This window comes from Myotis brandtii, unplaced genomic scaffold (genome assembly GCF_000412655.1).
Source record: "Myotis brandtii unplaced genomic scaffold, ASM41265v1 scaffold132, whole genome shotgun sequence".
NCBI lineage: Eukaryota > Metazoa > Chordata > Mammalia > Chiroptera > Vespertilionidae > Myotis > Myotis brandtii.
In genome coordinates this window covers 3326320-3341566 of record NW_005354673.1, presented here as the reverse complement: position 1 = coordinate 3341566, position 15247 = coordinate 3326320, and the positions used below count along the sequence as shown (strand labels likewise).

Here is a 15247-nt window from a genome sequence, read left to right as displayed (position 1 = left end):
CTCCTCTTGAGAGAGACATATATCTCTCTCTCTCTCTCTCTCTCTCTCTCTCTCTCTCTCTCTCTCTCTCTTTCTCTTCCTTGTGGTTCTGGCAATTGATTGGCCTTCCCCTTACTCCATCAGGGCTAGTGATAGTGGTCTGCTCTTAACAGTTCTGAACACTGCATTACTCATTGAGGTTTCCCTATCCCTTACCTATACCTTTGTAAATCTTAACCTTTATTAAAACTTCACCAAATGGTAGAATTTGAGTGGATCATCTATTTCCCATTAGTATTGTGATTGATTCAGTGTTATTATTATGCATGCTATTGAAGGGGAAACTGAGGTCCAAGAATGTTTCACAATTAAATAACTTGCAGGTCTAAGATTCCATCGAATCTTCTAACTCCAGGCTTATATACTTACAGTGGCAGAAAGCACACTGAGCAATGATTCTGAATGGGAGGCTGACACATATGTTTCATTACAGCTCTTCATTATCCATATTTCTTGAATTGACTTAAAGAGTCAGAGAAATTCTCAGGGACCCACCACTGTTATTTATAATTGTTGTGTTTTAAAATTTCATAAAATTATACATTTTATAAACCAGGGTTCCTGTAATCCTGGTATCTGAAAGTACATATGTGCTTTTCTTAAAGTAAGATATGTCAATAAAAAAATTCATAATGATTTTAGAGTGGCCTAGTTGTTGGGGAATGAGAAGCCAGTATGACTTTATGTAATGACAGCATTATGTTGAGACTATGAAAAGTTAGTTATTCTTGGCCTTATCCATGGGAGGGAAGACATTACCTCACATCGATTTTGTTGATTCTCTGGAACTGTTGGCTACTGTTGGGTCTGTTTGTAACTAGAGATTTATATTGCTCCTGCTCTTGCAAAATACAGATTTAGAACTTGGCAGACATTCCTACATAGATTTGCACAGTGTTTAAGATCAGCCCAGTTTGGGAGAGGAAGCAACCTGTGTATTTTGAAGCTTTCTCAGAATAAAATACACCTAAGGAATGGGTGAGGCCAATAGCTGCATGAGTGAGTAGGAGGATGTCTTGAAGGTACAAAAAGAGGGTGAGAGAAGTGATTATTTAATGACACTTTGCTTACAATGTTGAACATGAAGAGTATCTTCTCTCCATAGGAGATGGCTCATGCGCCGATGGGGATATAGTTCTGGGAATTCTGTTTGGTATACTCAGTGCAGAATGAGAGCTGGCAAAGTCTACTGCATGAAAGCACATTGCTAATTGCTCATAGTACTGTATGGATGTCAATGGATCCTTTGCATTTGTTAGAAAAAGCACATTAATTGTGTTGTCTAGTAGTTTTGTTTACCTTTTTCCTATTATGCTCTACCAATCTGGCTTTCTCCTTTAAGGCTATAGTAGATGTAAATAATGTCCCTTTCTATTATGTGTAGGCAAGAAAAATCTTTGTATCATTCACTTCCTACAGTCCATTTCCCCTATAGTTTTACTTCTCTTCTTGATTAGGATTTCATCATATCTAATACAATATATGCTTATCCTAAGAATAAAGAACTATTAAGTTTTGATTATTTCTGTTTCTTTGGTGTTCGATGTAATCATTTGATTATGGTAAGCAATGGGAAGATGTAGGTAAATGTTACCTGCCAGAAACTTCCTTTTTCAAGTTAAAAAAAAAAAGAATATACCAGCCAGCTAATCACTAGCCCTATGAAAGAAAAGAGGCACAACTCAATATCATAAATCTCCAACGTAGGAGCAAGACACATGATTCTGAGGCAAAGCCAAGATGAATGGCCAAACATAGTCAGGCTGCCAACTCTGCCTATGCTTTTCAGGTATAATATTGTCTAGTTGACAAAAATACTGAGAATTATCCCTAATATTTTATGGAGGGAACTAAATAGACTGAGTATATGTTCTTATCTGGTCTCACCTTTGAATAAAGAGTAGTGGAAATGGCTACATGAGGAAAACACATGTAACAGAAACTGACAATAAGAATGACATTCAAAAGAGAATTTAGTAGGGTTAAATGGATCAGAAGTCTGAATGAATCTCCCTCCATTGCCTTGGGATGCACTCTCTAACCAGATGGGTGACTTCTGATATAGGACATTTAGCAAAGTTTCAGAAATAAGAACACAGTTCTTGTAGCTAAAGGAAGATCATAGACAATCTTGATTGAGCTCTTCATATCCTCATTATCTTCCCATATTTCACCATCTCTATATGCCTGGACAATACTATTTCATTCTTTTAAGTTCAGTGACAAAATCAATATATATCTATTGTTGAGTTAACTATTGCACCTATGAGAGAATACTGGCATTGTACAAACGCAAGTACAAGAAAGCAATGTCTGTAAAATTCTGCACAAAATAAAGTGTGATTCAAGAAATATATGAACTCTGATAAAATTTAAATAAAAGACCACAAACATTCACAACCATAAACAAATTTTGGTAATATAACACTGGTGATTTTTTTTTACAAAGATATTATTATAAAACACAAGCATTTAAAAAATAAAATAATTACTCAGAAATGGAGAAACTATGATGAAAGGCTTGGTTAGAACAATGGCCACATTTAAATGTACAACAAATACATGATGGTTGTTCACATTATCTATATATATAAAAAGCCAGCGAGCCGTAACGCTGTAACAACCAGAACAACCAGTTGCTATGATGACCACTGTGGCCAGCAAACCGCACGATCAAGGGGTGGAGCCAGTGGCCAACCTCCCACAGCCCCTCCCCAGGCTGCCCCGCCCAGATCGGACTTTCCCACCCTGATCAAGGTCAGGGTTGGCTGGCCAAACCCCCCTGCCATTCCCCCCTACAGCCCCATCTCCAATCAGCCCACCCCACCATGATAGGCCCACAGCCCCTCCCCCTGGCCGGCCCAGCCCCGGATCACACCCCCCACCCCAATAGGGGGCAGGGCCAGCTGGCCAACCTCCTGCAGCCCCTCCCCCCACCCAGCCCCACCCCAGATCAGCACCCCTACCCCAATAAGGGGCAGGGATGGCTGGCCAACCACCCATGTCTCCTCCCCCAGGCTGCTGGCTCCTGATTGGCACCCCCCACCACATTTGGGGGTGGGGCTGGCTGGCCCACCACCCAAAGCCCCTCCTCATGGCCTGCCCTGCCCCCAATCGGTCCCCCAACTCCAATCGGGGGCAGGGCACTCTGGCCAATCCCCCGTGGCTCCTCCCTCCAGCTGGACCCCACCCATGCACGAATTCGTGCACTGGGCCTCTAGTAAATATAGAACAGTGTATACCTGTGTCAGAGATCTCCAGAACTATCCTCCATCTGGATAATTCTCTGGAAGGATTCACAGAACCCAGTAACCTTTATATTCATGGTTATGGTTTATTGCAGCAAAAGTTACAGAGTAAAGGCAGCAATAGGAAAGGTACATGGAGTGAAGTTTGGAAGGAACCAGGCACAAGATCACAAAAGTCCTCTCCTCTCCCAGTTGAGTTCAACAGGAGGTACTTAATTTATCTAGTGATGTCATGTGATAGCACATGCAAAGTGTTGCCAACCAGGAAGTTCCCTAAACCCAGAATCCAGAGATTTTATTGGGGACAAGATACATAGAGTATGTGTGTGACTGATTTCAGTAACTAGTGGCAGTGGTGGTAATGAGGGGGAACAGTACTCAGACTTGCTATAATATGTTATCTAAAATGTTCAGTTTTCAACAACAGTTGTGAGACTTGTAAAGAAACAGGAAAATGTGACCCATTTATAGGAATAAATATAGCAATAGAAACTGCCTTTAAGGAAGGCAAGATGTTAGACTTAGCAGATAAAGACTACACAAAATATATTATAAATGTTAAAATAATTAAGGACAATTTGCTTAAAGAATAATAGGAAAATAATAGAATAATGACTCACCAAATAGAGAATATTAACACTCATATAAGGATGCATTCATTTATATACATTTCTACACATATTCATAGGGATACAAGTGGCCATTAATTTTGGAATGTATTTAAGTTGAAGGCATTGAAATGAGCATTTCATGGCTCAATAAATACCCTAATATCTCTTAAAAAGGAGTGTCCATAATCTATGGGTCTGTACAGTAGACGGCACCTAGTAATGATTAGTAGTACTCATAATTATACAAATAGAGCACTATAAATATTTATATATAGGGGGGTCTCACACACTTTGATTAATTATAAAGGCAGTGTTTATTAAAACATATTTCATTTTCAAAATTAAGCTATCAGCCTTTAATGCATACATACATTTTTGGGACACCCTGTATAACCATATATTATGTAGAAATGTATGTATTATCTGTGTACATATAATTTTGTGTTCATAAATAATATAAAACTTTTTTTGGTGTTGGATTTCTTTTTTTTATTTGTTTAAGGTATTACAAATAGTAGTACATATGTCTCCTTTTTTTCCCCATTGATCTCCCCATGGCCTCCCCTACCCCCCAGTACTTGCCCTCACCCCCACAGTGTCTTGCATCTACTGGTTGTGCTTACATGCATGCATAAAAGTCCTTCAGTTGATCTCTTACCCCACCCCAACCATACCCTACCTTCCCCCTGTAGTTTGACAGTCTGTTTGATGCTTCTTTGCCTCTATCTATTTTTGTTCAACAGTTTATAATGTTCTTTATATTCCACAAATGAGTGAGATCATGTGGTATTTTTCTTTCACTGACAAGCTTATTTCACTTAGCATAATGCTCTCCAGTTCCATCCATGCTATTGCAGCATGGTATTCCATTGTGTAGATGTACCACAGTTTTCCAATCCACTTATCTGCTGATGGACATTTAGGCTGTTTCCAAATCTTAGCTATTGTAAATTGGGCTGCTATGAACATAGGGGTGCATATATCCTTTCTGATTGGTGTTTCTGTTTTCTTGGGATATATTCCTAGAAGTGGTATTACTGAGTCAAAGGGCAGTTCCATTTTTAATTTTTTTAGGAAATGCCATACTGTTTTCCATAGTGGCTGCACCAGTCTGCATTCCCACCAACAGTGAAGGAGGGTTTCTTTTTCTCCGCATCCTCTCCAGCATTTGTCGTTTGTTGATTTGTTGATGATAGCCATTCTGACAGGTGTGAGATGGTACCTCATTATTGTTTTGATTTGCATCTCTTGAATGATTAGTGACTTTGAGCATGTTGTCATAGGTCTCTTGGCTTTCTGAATGTCCTCTTTCAAAAAGTGTTTATTTAGGTCCTTTGCCCATTTTTTGATTGGATTGTTTATCTTCCTTTTGTTAAGTTGTATGAGTTCCCTGTAAATGTTGGAGATTAAACCCTTATCAGAGATAACATTGGCAAATATGTTCTCCCATGCACTGGGCTTTCTTGTTGTTTTGTTGATGGTTTATTTTGCATAAATAATATAAAACTTTAAATAATTGTATCTATGTATGTATGTGTGTATATGCATGCACACACACACACATATATATGTATATATGTATATATGTATATATGTATACACACACACACACACACACACGGACTCCACACTCTACCAGAAAGCACTAAAGATGGGCTTTGGGTCCTTAGGAAATATGCTGTGTTCCTAGCATAGCTCTCTGACAATTTGTTAGAAAGGTTAAGTATACAGCCATGAGAATCAGACTGCCTGTGTTCAATTCCCACCTCTGCCATTAGTTAGCTGTGTGACCTGGCATCTATAAAACACAGTAGTAATATTGTTTTCTTCACAGTGCTCCTGTGAGGAGTAATTGTCTTCTAAATGCATGTAAAGTCCTAGACAGCACAAGGCAAACAGTTAGTGCTCAATAAATTTTAGCTATCATTATTGATCTTCTTGTGATTCTGCTTTTTCAGGAAATAAAACAGTTTTTTGTGTTTGTTTTTTCAAATCTGGAGCATGTGCGAAATTTAGATTATGCTTCTCACCTAAGAACCGAGCTTCATCATAACTTCTTTTATTGTGATGGTGTCTACAACTGTCACACCTTTATCTGGGATCTCCTTAGAGTTTTCAAATTGTAACGTACAGCTATTAGCATGTTGTGGGTATTAATGGAGTGATGACTGCTTCCCAGGAATGATCAGGTGCATTTATTTTGCCTTTAATGGACTTTTGTGTGTTATGTAAATAAGGTGGGGTTATGGTGATGGCACATACTATTTTGAGAACCTTCTATGTAATCTGCCTGGGCTCTTCCTGTTTTGATTCCACTTATGCATGAGGACAGAAGACGTTGGTCTCTTTTGTTCTCTTTTACGTCCTCAACACCTAAAAGAGTGCCTGGTACACAAATGAACACATTGTAGTTGCTCATAATCTAAAACCATTCATTTAATTTCCAGTATCTACCAAAGTCCGTTGATATTATTCCAATCTCAAACTACCCTTATAATTACTTATCAAAATATGCTGGATGCTTCTGTTAAATTGAATAATTTATTATCTGAGCATCCTCCTGTCTTTTATGTGTATAGAGGTGCTATTTTATCTACCTATTAAACCTAATGCCATTGCTTCTTTCATATAAACCCACCCATCTGCCAAGACCAGCTCAGACTCTCCCCATCTTCTCTCCTCACCTGCATGCCATAGCCTCTCTCTCCTAAAGGCCACTGTCATTGATATATCTTTCCTGTATCATTTAACATTTTTTATATTCTAGCACAGTTATTTGTGTCTTCCACATCTCTCTTCAGAACAGGAACTTTGTCACACTTTTGTGCTTGTAGGTAGATAGCAAGTATTTGGCAGCAGCAAATGTTTAATAAGGACTTACTCAATGCCTGATACTAAGTCCAGTGACAGATTGGCTCCATAGGAAAGTGAGTAAGTCTCTTTCTTTATTCTCTAAGAATGTTTGCTAAATGAGTGATTAAACAAATGAATGAGCACCATGCTGCTGCAGAACAGACCCTGGACTTAGTATTGGATCTTATTGGATCTACTGGGTTAAAATCCAGGCTGTGTGACTTGGAGATGATAACTTTCCCCTCTAAGAGCCTTGGTATCTTGTTTGAAAGTAGGAATAATAAATCCACATTGTAGCACTAATTGACATAACATATTGGGGGGCAGTGAAGGGAGCTTGTAGCCAAAGTGTTTAGATTACAGAAGGTATCTAATAAAAGTGAGTTTGTTTCTTCATTAAGAAGTGCTATTTGAATAACAGTAAAATGACTGGTTTTCAAGGGTGTCATTAGCTCAACTTTATCAATTTTCTTTGAATGGACCAAGCAAATTTTTTTCTTTTCATGAGTTTATTGAGATGGAAGCATATTCTTATACTGTCTAGCCACTAGGGATGTTAGGGGGCCAGGCTGTGTTCCTGCTCTTTCCTTCTTCTAGAAGTTCTCCGGTAAATTATCTGTTTGCTGTCGTGGTTATAAACAGCTACTCTCCTCTTATTCCACATTAAATACTTACAGGAGTCTAAGTTTTGTTTAATGTACTTTATTTTATCTACAGCATACAGAACTATACTTACTACAATTTGTGGGGACACTTTCACTTTTGCAAAATGCCTTCATATCCATTATTTCATTCAGTACCCGTGACAAATCTGTGAGCTTAGTAGGGCAGGGACCAGTGCCATCAAGCCTTTTCCAAATGAGGTCATAGAATCTCAGAGTTTAAGTGGTCTACTGAAGGTCACGTAGCTTAGAAGTGGCAATGGAGGTCTAGCAACCTGCCTACAGATTTACTGTCCTCTCCATCCTGCTTTGCTTATGCTGAAAGCAAGGGGAAACTCACCTTTTCATCCTAACCATCTCTTCCTTCTTCTTTGCAGAGGCTTCCATCTTGAGCTACGATGGCAGCATGTACATGAAGATCATCATGCCCATGGTCATGCACACCGAGGCTGAGGACGTGTCCTTCCGCTTCATGTCCCAGCGTGCGTATGGGCTGCTGGTGGCCACAACCTCTAGGGACTCTGCTGACACCCTGCGTTTGGAGCTGGATGGGGGACGTGTCAAGCTCATGGTTAACTTAGGTATCGTATGAAGTACCCTCTGCCACTCTGTTTGGGCTTGTCTTCCCTTTCTTTTCTGATTTTCATTGATTTGATTGAATTCTTTGTTTGTTTCTTGAAAGTTAGCTGCTCACTTCTTGTTTAATAGACCAAGGATAAAATCCAACAGCAACAAACACCTTTTCCTTGTTTCTGCATGAGGTTTTGATGTCAATTTCTGGTTTCTGAAAATAGTGGTGGTTTTATTTTTCTTTCTTTCTTTTTATTTTTTTTATTTTTACTAGATTATTTGTTTTCTAAGTTTCCTTTCTTGGTTTTATGGAACTGTTTAGCTTTGTGTAAAACACGCTACTTTGGTCCATCTTTTGATCAATCACGTTCTCATTAAGTCCAACTCCTTGGTCACCACTCAAAACAGTCAAAGCTGAGGGCAGGGATAGGGCAGGAAATGGAGGCAAAATGGGAGGGTGGGGTTGGAGAGAACTAAGCTATGTGCATAGGATGATAAATGCATCGTTTCTACCTCCAGAGTGACTATTCAGATGGAGAATTCTGGTGGCCGTGATGACACTAGTATCGCCTTATGCTTTCTCCTAGTAGAGAACTCAAGTCAAGTTCTTTCCATTGTCCTATTGGGGAAATAATCCCATATGTTTGGAGTCTCTGACATGTGGAAGGAGAATGTTGCTTCTGATATGTATCCCTATCTTCCTTCCAGATATTCTAATCCAACGTTCAGCAGTAATTTTTATAAAAAGTGTTACCTTACACTGTTACTCACCAATTACTCTGATCTCCTCAGATAATACATACCCATTTTTTCTTAATATTGAAAAATTGTCATAATATCAAATTTATAGCCTTATTTGGAGATGATCTGTTCCACTTAGAACAGATACTTTTCAGATTCCCCTGCTATGGCCTCACTTTCTCTCCTGCTTCTATCTTCTTGACTGACCTTCTATGGAGAATTGGATCTCTGGATTTTTGAAGAAAAAAACAACAACCCTTTATTGCTGCTGATTCTACTCAGTAGAAACTTCATGCCGTGTTGACAGGATTAGTACTAGAGCTGAGCCCAGACCTTCTGAGCCTGGATTTGTTTGGGTATGTAGAATATGTTTGGGTCCAGAGCTCCTTTAAAAATACTTCAGCAGAATGGCTTGTGAGAGGCATGGAGAAGACATGGTAGACGAATGTATATGATGCAAGACCGTATAAAACCTTAGATGCCTGATGGAAAGGGGGTTTTGAATTCATACCAGTCAGGTCAACTGGCCACACTTGGAAGATGCCTACGCTACAATCGAAAAACCTCTAGGACACAGATGACTGTTTTGAGCAGTGGCTTGTTTAGTTATGTCTTTTTATTTCTTCCAATGTGCAGCTGTTACAAACTATGCCTTTCTCCTTGTCCAACCTCATTTGATTTCAGTGTGTCTCTTGGTTTTTCTTTTGTTTGTGTCCATGTGTGTTTGTTTATTTTGTTTCCTCTTTTGCTGGATCTTGGTTGTGTTCTTGAGTTTCCAATCCTCCCCACCATCAGCCATGGTAAATCAAAAGATGGTATTCAACCCTTCAAAGGCCCAAAGCCTGCGGCCCGCATAGCAAACAGCCTTGAGAACAGAGCGTACTGAGCAGCCTGCAGGGGCTGGCATACCCCTGTCCCTTTCACCCTCCTTTCCCATCCTCCCTACCTTCTACAAACCAGTAGAGTGTATTACCTAAAACCAACAACCATTACAGATTGTTTACTCTGAATGACAGCAAAATAAATTAAAAACAACAACAACAACAACTAACAAAACCACACAAACTAAAAAAATAAATACATAAACCAAATATAACCTTCAAATAGTTCATGGAAAAACACAATGGAGAACATTTTAATTCTGCACTTATTTCAAATAAGAGAGGGCCGTAGATATAAGAATGATTCAGCCCCATGGGGCTCTGGGGAAATGCACATTGGCCTTTAAACCAACATTTTTTTTCTTTTTAAATGTTGTTTTGTAAATATTAGAAGGCCAACTACGATGGGTCTCATGCATTAGAATGAAGAGTGGGAGGTGGGAGTAGATAATAGGGGATGAGGAAGGAGATGGACAGATTCTTTTTCTCTCTTACACACACACACACACACACACAATTAGTCATAGAGCCCATGTGTATTCCTAGAAGCATTATTTTTCTATTTTAAACTCTCACTAAAATCTGGGAGTTATGCTTTTCGGACAGACTTTGCTCTTGCCTCTTGGCTCCTTTAGGCACAGGGTCAAGTCTAGCTCCTTCTAAGTTGAGACCTAGTACTTAAAAGAGAGTCAGCCCCTCCCTAGAGAGCACTGTGCTTCTCCTAAAGCAATGGCGACTGCTTTCTTCTCTGAAGGGGATGGTTTACCACAGTGACTGGTTTGAATTTATTTAACTTTCTTTCAAACCTAACAAAAAAAACTGACCTTACATTTCTTGAATTTGTCTATATACAACTCTTCATATTCATGCTTGGTTTGAAGATTATTCTACCCCCTCCCCAAAATATCCCCTTCATAGATGTTCTCTTTCTCATGAACTCATGTTGCCCTTTGCTTGGTTATAGAATACATCTTCAAGCAGAGTTTGCACCCTCAATCATTCCCTAAGAACTGCAAATGATTGCTTCCTTCCCTCACTCCATTTAAACTGTGGCTCTGTTTGAGCACAGATGCAAGTGATATTGCAATTTATTTAAAATTGTCCATACATCTAAGCTACATAAAAGTCTAGTATATCTCTAATGGAATATATTTTCTAATGTCAAAGTGAGTAGACTTTTCTAAGGGCATTATTTTCTGAAGCTAGGCAGTGTGGTAGTAGTAGCCATGAGAAGTGTCCTACAACACTCAGCACATTTTTAAAAGTTGTTAGCTATTGATCAATTATATTTTGATACCTTAAAACTAAAATATATATTAAAACAATTTTATTATTACAATATATTTCAATATTCCAAAAAACCTTGTAATGTTTTAACTTTTTAAATTTTTTTTATTGATTTCAGAAAGAGGAAGGGAGAGGGAGAGATAGAAACATCAATGATGAGAAAGAATCATTGATTTGCTGCCTCTTGCATGCCCCTTACTAGTAATCGAGCCTGAAACCCTGGCATGTGCCCTGATCAGGAATTGAACTGTGACCTCCTGGTTCATGGGTTGAAGCTCAACCATTAATCCATACTGGCCGGGAAAACCTTGTCTTATTTTAATTTCACAATAACCTTTTGAAATAAATCAAGAAAGCATTTTTGTGCTTAGTTTTATAAATGTGAAACAAATAAATATATAACTGTTCAAAGATCACATCAAATGTTGTTAGCAGACCTGGGACTAGAACCTGTTTCTACACTGCTAGACCAGCATGGGTTTTCTGTTACCTCAACAGATCAATACTGTGGATCAATGATAGGACAGTCTTAATGACATCTAATGGCTTTTTATGATGGCCACCCTTTAAAAATGCATACAGGGATCTCTTTATTTCCTAGTAGCTGGCTTAAATTGAGCCAAACAGAAAAAAAACAAACACAAAAAAACAAACAAACAAAAAAACCCCAGCAACAATCAATATTGGTGCAGCCTCTTTCGTGGTCCTTTGGAATCCTCAGCAGAGTGCTGGGAATACTTTTTCAGTGGTGGAGGCTCTTAGGGAATGTGATGCAGTTTGGTTAATTGCATTCAAATTCTCCAGATGTTCTCTCTCTGGAAACTGGACTTGCTGACTACAGTTTTCTATATGCATCATCGAAGACATACAACTCCTAGGAACATTCATCTATTCCATGCTCAACCAAAACTTTTCAGTATAGAAAATGATTATTTCTCCTCATTTACTAAAATAAAATGAAAAACTAAATTAAACAAAATGAGCAACACACACACACACACACACACACACCACTCAAACACCATGTCAAGGCTAAGTTAGAGAGAGAACTTTGCTACTAAAGAAAGATCTAAAGGAAATTGTCTTCCCAAGAGAATTTCCCTGATTCATTTTTCATTAAAAATACATCCTTGCTATTAAGGCCACCCTATCAGAGTCTATGAACAAGGGGCTGTGATAGCTTTTTCTACTCAAACCACTTTTTCTTTAGGTAAAGTAACACAATAATTCTTCACTTCTTGACTTTAAATAACCAATTGCCTGCCATCTTGAAAGCTCCAAGTCCTCACATCGGTTTAAAGACACGGTCAGTTCAGGGAACCATTTGGGTGAACCTAGAAGGATGAGCCCAACCCAACTTCCCTCTCTAGACCATGTAGTCTAAGAATAAAATACTCAGCTACACAGAAAAAATAAAGGAGAAAATCACTCCTTGTTTATAATTCTTGGGTTTGTTGCTTTAGGCCCACTCCCTCTCCCTCTCTCTTTAGCATGCCCATACACCTGTTTCCATTCTCTCCTTAATACATCAAGAAGGGGCATTTATGGCTTTGGGTGATGGTCAGAGCAACCAGTAGCTGAAGCCTCACCCTTTCCTCCCTACCTGCCCTCTCCCTTCCCAGTCTTCACCAGGGTCATGGCCTCCTCTGCCTGGTGATCGTACCAGTTGCTCCAGGGCTGTTTGCTCCCACTTTTCTGTTGCGGTTGACGACACATGACAAACCTAACCGCACGAAACCAAACCCAGATTTTTCTCAACAGATGTTCTGACCAACAAATAAGCTTCCAGCCTCCCTCTTCAGAATGATTGGGTGTTAGAAATTGCTCCTGCTTGAATTTCACACAGTTTCATTCTTCCCTGTCCTTTGCCACTGTCTTCTTTTTAACTTGCTCCCTTAAAATGGTTTGAGAAATTCACATGGTGGCATAATCCTCAACAAGTCCTCTATAATTATTGGGTCAACCTTCAGCAGGAGAAGAGCACCTTTTCTAACTGTAGTTTTCCCTTTAACTTTCTTCCTTTCTTTGTCATGTTACTTCTACCTTTAAATATATGATTTTAAACAAATTATTATTGGAATTCCACTATCATAAACCAAACTTAGTTTCAGCTGGGCAGCTTGGTAACAATTAACCTGAGATATTTCTGTAACAATCCTGCCCGGTCCCCTGCTAATATCCATTGACTCCACTCAAGACCTCTGATGCTGTGAGTCCATGACTCTAAACATATATTAATAAAAGGATAGATTCTCTGAACTCTGGTATGGAAGACCTTGTCTGATTACCAGCAATGCAAAATTAGCCACTCCTTTCCCCACTGGATTTCCCATTAAAAAAAACACAAACAAACATAAAAGCAAAGACTTTTCTCTCTTTAAGATACAGAATCACAGAGTGAAATAGGTAGAATGTCAAAGGTGTCCAAGGCCTCCTCCCCATGTACCTGTCTTGCCTTCTCCTTGAATGCTGTAGGCACTTGATTCAGTCTGAGCATTCGGGCAGGAAGACAGAGATAGGCTTCATGAGTGGGTTGGTCTGGGAACCTTTGAAACCAGAGCAGTCAATTGTGATAACATCATTCAGCTCATTTTCCCCTATACCCAACCCACTTCTCTAAAATCTGGGATGGGTGTTTGTGCGGTTAGTGGTTTGCAAGTGGCCATTTTATGACAGGAAATGACCAGGTGGTGTTAACCCTTTCCTTAACTCTAAGGGTATTGGCAAGTCTGCCTTTGAAAAATTTTGTAGCATTTGGGGCCTGACCTAAGGAGAGGGTGGAGGGAATTTGCTTTTAGAAAAAGAGAAAGGGTTAAATACTGCACTGAGAAACTTCATGGACTGATTTTTAAAAATGATACAAAGTGTCAGATTGGCAATATATCTTTGGAATACTAATACAAAAATTGTGTTGATGCTACTTTTTAGATAAATTTTTAAAAAATCAATTGTAGATGGACATAGCATATAGCCTGCATTTGGTGGGGAAATTTTTGAGTAATTTTCCAAGTTTAACAAAATTAATATTTTAAAGTCCAGGTTTAAAATACTTTATCTTAATAAAAGAATAGGATTGGGGGGAAACACATACTCGATGTCTATTGTGGATATATATGTATACCAGTATATATCTCTATACATATGTGTATATATATATGTGTGTGTGTGTATATATATATGTATCCAACTTTACTAAATAATATACTGTACATATACACCCACCCTTAAACTTGTGCATACTGTATTTATATAAAATGGCCACATTTCTTGCGTGTGTCTGTCCCCGGAAGGGTGGACTGATTGTTTTTGGATGTCTGCAGCTGTTACCTTGAAGGATGCAATTTCATCTTTCATTTATTTTTCCCCATCTAGACTGTATCAGGATAAACTGTAACTCCAGTAAGTTTTCCCTCAAGTTTCATTTTGTTCTTTAAAAAAGCAAAGAAAAACTGACTTTATTTTGTTTACTGTTTTATGAGCTGTTTTTTATTTGAATTATTTTATTTTTTGGCTATGGAATGGGGGGAACTGGGGTGATGGCAAGGGCCGTGGGTGTGGTTTCTGAATTGGGTCAGGTCCTGTCTTCTTTCCTTGCATTTGCTCTATATGCAGAAAAGGAGGAAAGGGCACCTGATAATGAAATAACTTGAAAAAGAATTGAAATGGTAATTTGTTGTTCAGGGAGAAAAAACCCTGGAGTGTGTGTGTGGGGGTCATACAAAAAGCCTTAGAGCAACCAGAATGCACTTCTCCACTACAAAAAGCTTCAGAAAATAAAAGCAAAGTTCATGACCCAGAAGGTGGCTGCCAACTCTGACATTTCTTTTCTGGCATTTATCACTGTAGGGTTTTTGTTTGTTTGTTTGTTTTACTTTAGGTTTTGTGTCTGCTCTATAGGAGGATGGGAAAAACATAGTTCTGAGTGATAATGCAACATTTTAACTGAAGGCTTGAGACACATTCTGGCTCTTCAGAATGAAGAATTGCAGCCTATTATTTTTACTTTATCCCATTCAAACAGTTCAGTTCTTGAAAAAGGGTCATGATATAGTGAAGGCTGAATACTGTTCATGCATTTCTGCCTCTGCCTAGAAATGAACAGTAACTGGAGTCAATGAAGTAGGGGAATAGGAAGAGAAAGAGAAAGATGAGTACGAGGGAAAGGATAGGCCTAGATGATAAAAGGAAGAAATGAATATGCTTTGAGTCCTATAACATATTAGTTACAGTAGTTAAATAACTTACTAACTAGGGTAATTAGAGTGATGAGCTGTAACAAACATCCCAAAATTTCAATGGTTCAACAAAAGAACGTTTATTTCTTATTCAGGCAAAGTCCAATGCAAATTGGGGAG

At 38.7% G+C, this 15247-nt stretch overlaps 1 protein-coding gene across 28 annotated transcripts in view; it reads left to right on the top strand.

Moving 5' to 3' along the window:
* Positions 1 to 15247, top strand: part of NRXN3 (neurexin 3) — a 1562383-nt gene that overhangs the window by 577404 nt on the left and 969732 nt on the right. For 25 of the 28 annotated variants that reach the window (XR_001360906.1, XR_001360907.1, XR_001360904.1 and 22 more), the window contains 2 exons: positions 7791 to 7994; positions 14265 to 14291. Coding sequence is in view for 23 of the 28 variants with exons in the window: in XM_014534703.1 (XP_014390189.1) it covers positions 7791 to 7994; positions 14265 to 14291 (231 nt within the window). In the remaining 5 variants the exon portion in view is untranslated. The remainder of the gene's footprint in view (positions 1 to 7790; positions 7995 to 14264; positions 14292 to 15247) is intronic. The other 3 variants (XR_001360908.1, XM_014534705.1, XM_014534700.1) reach the window with 1 other exon arrangement.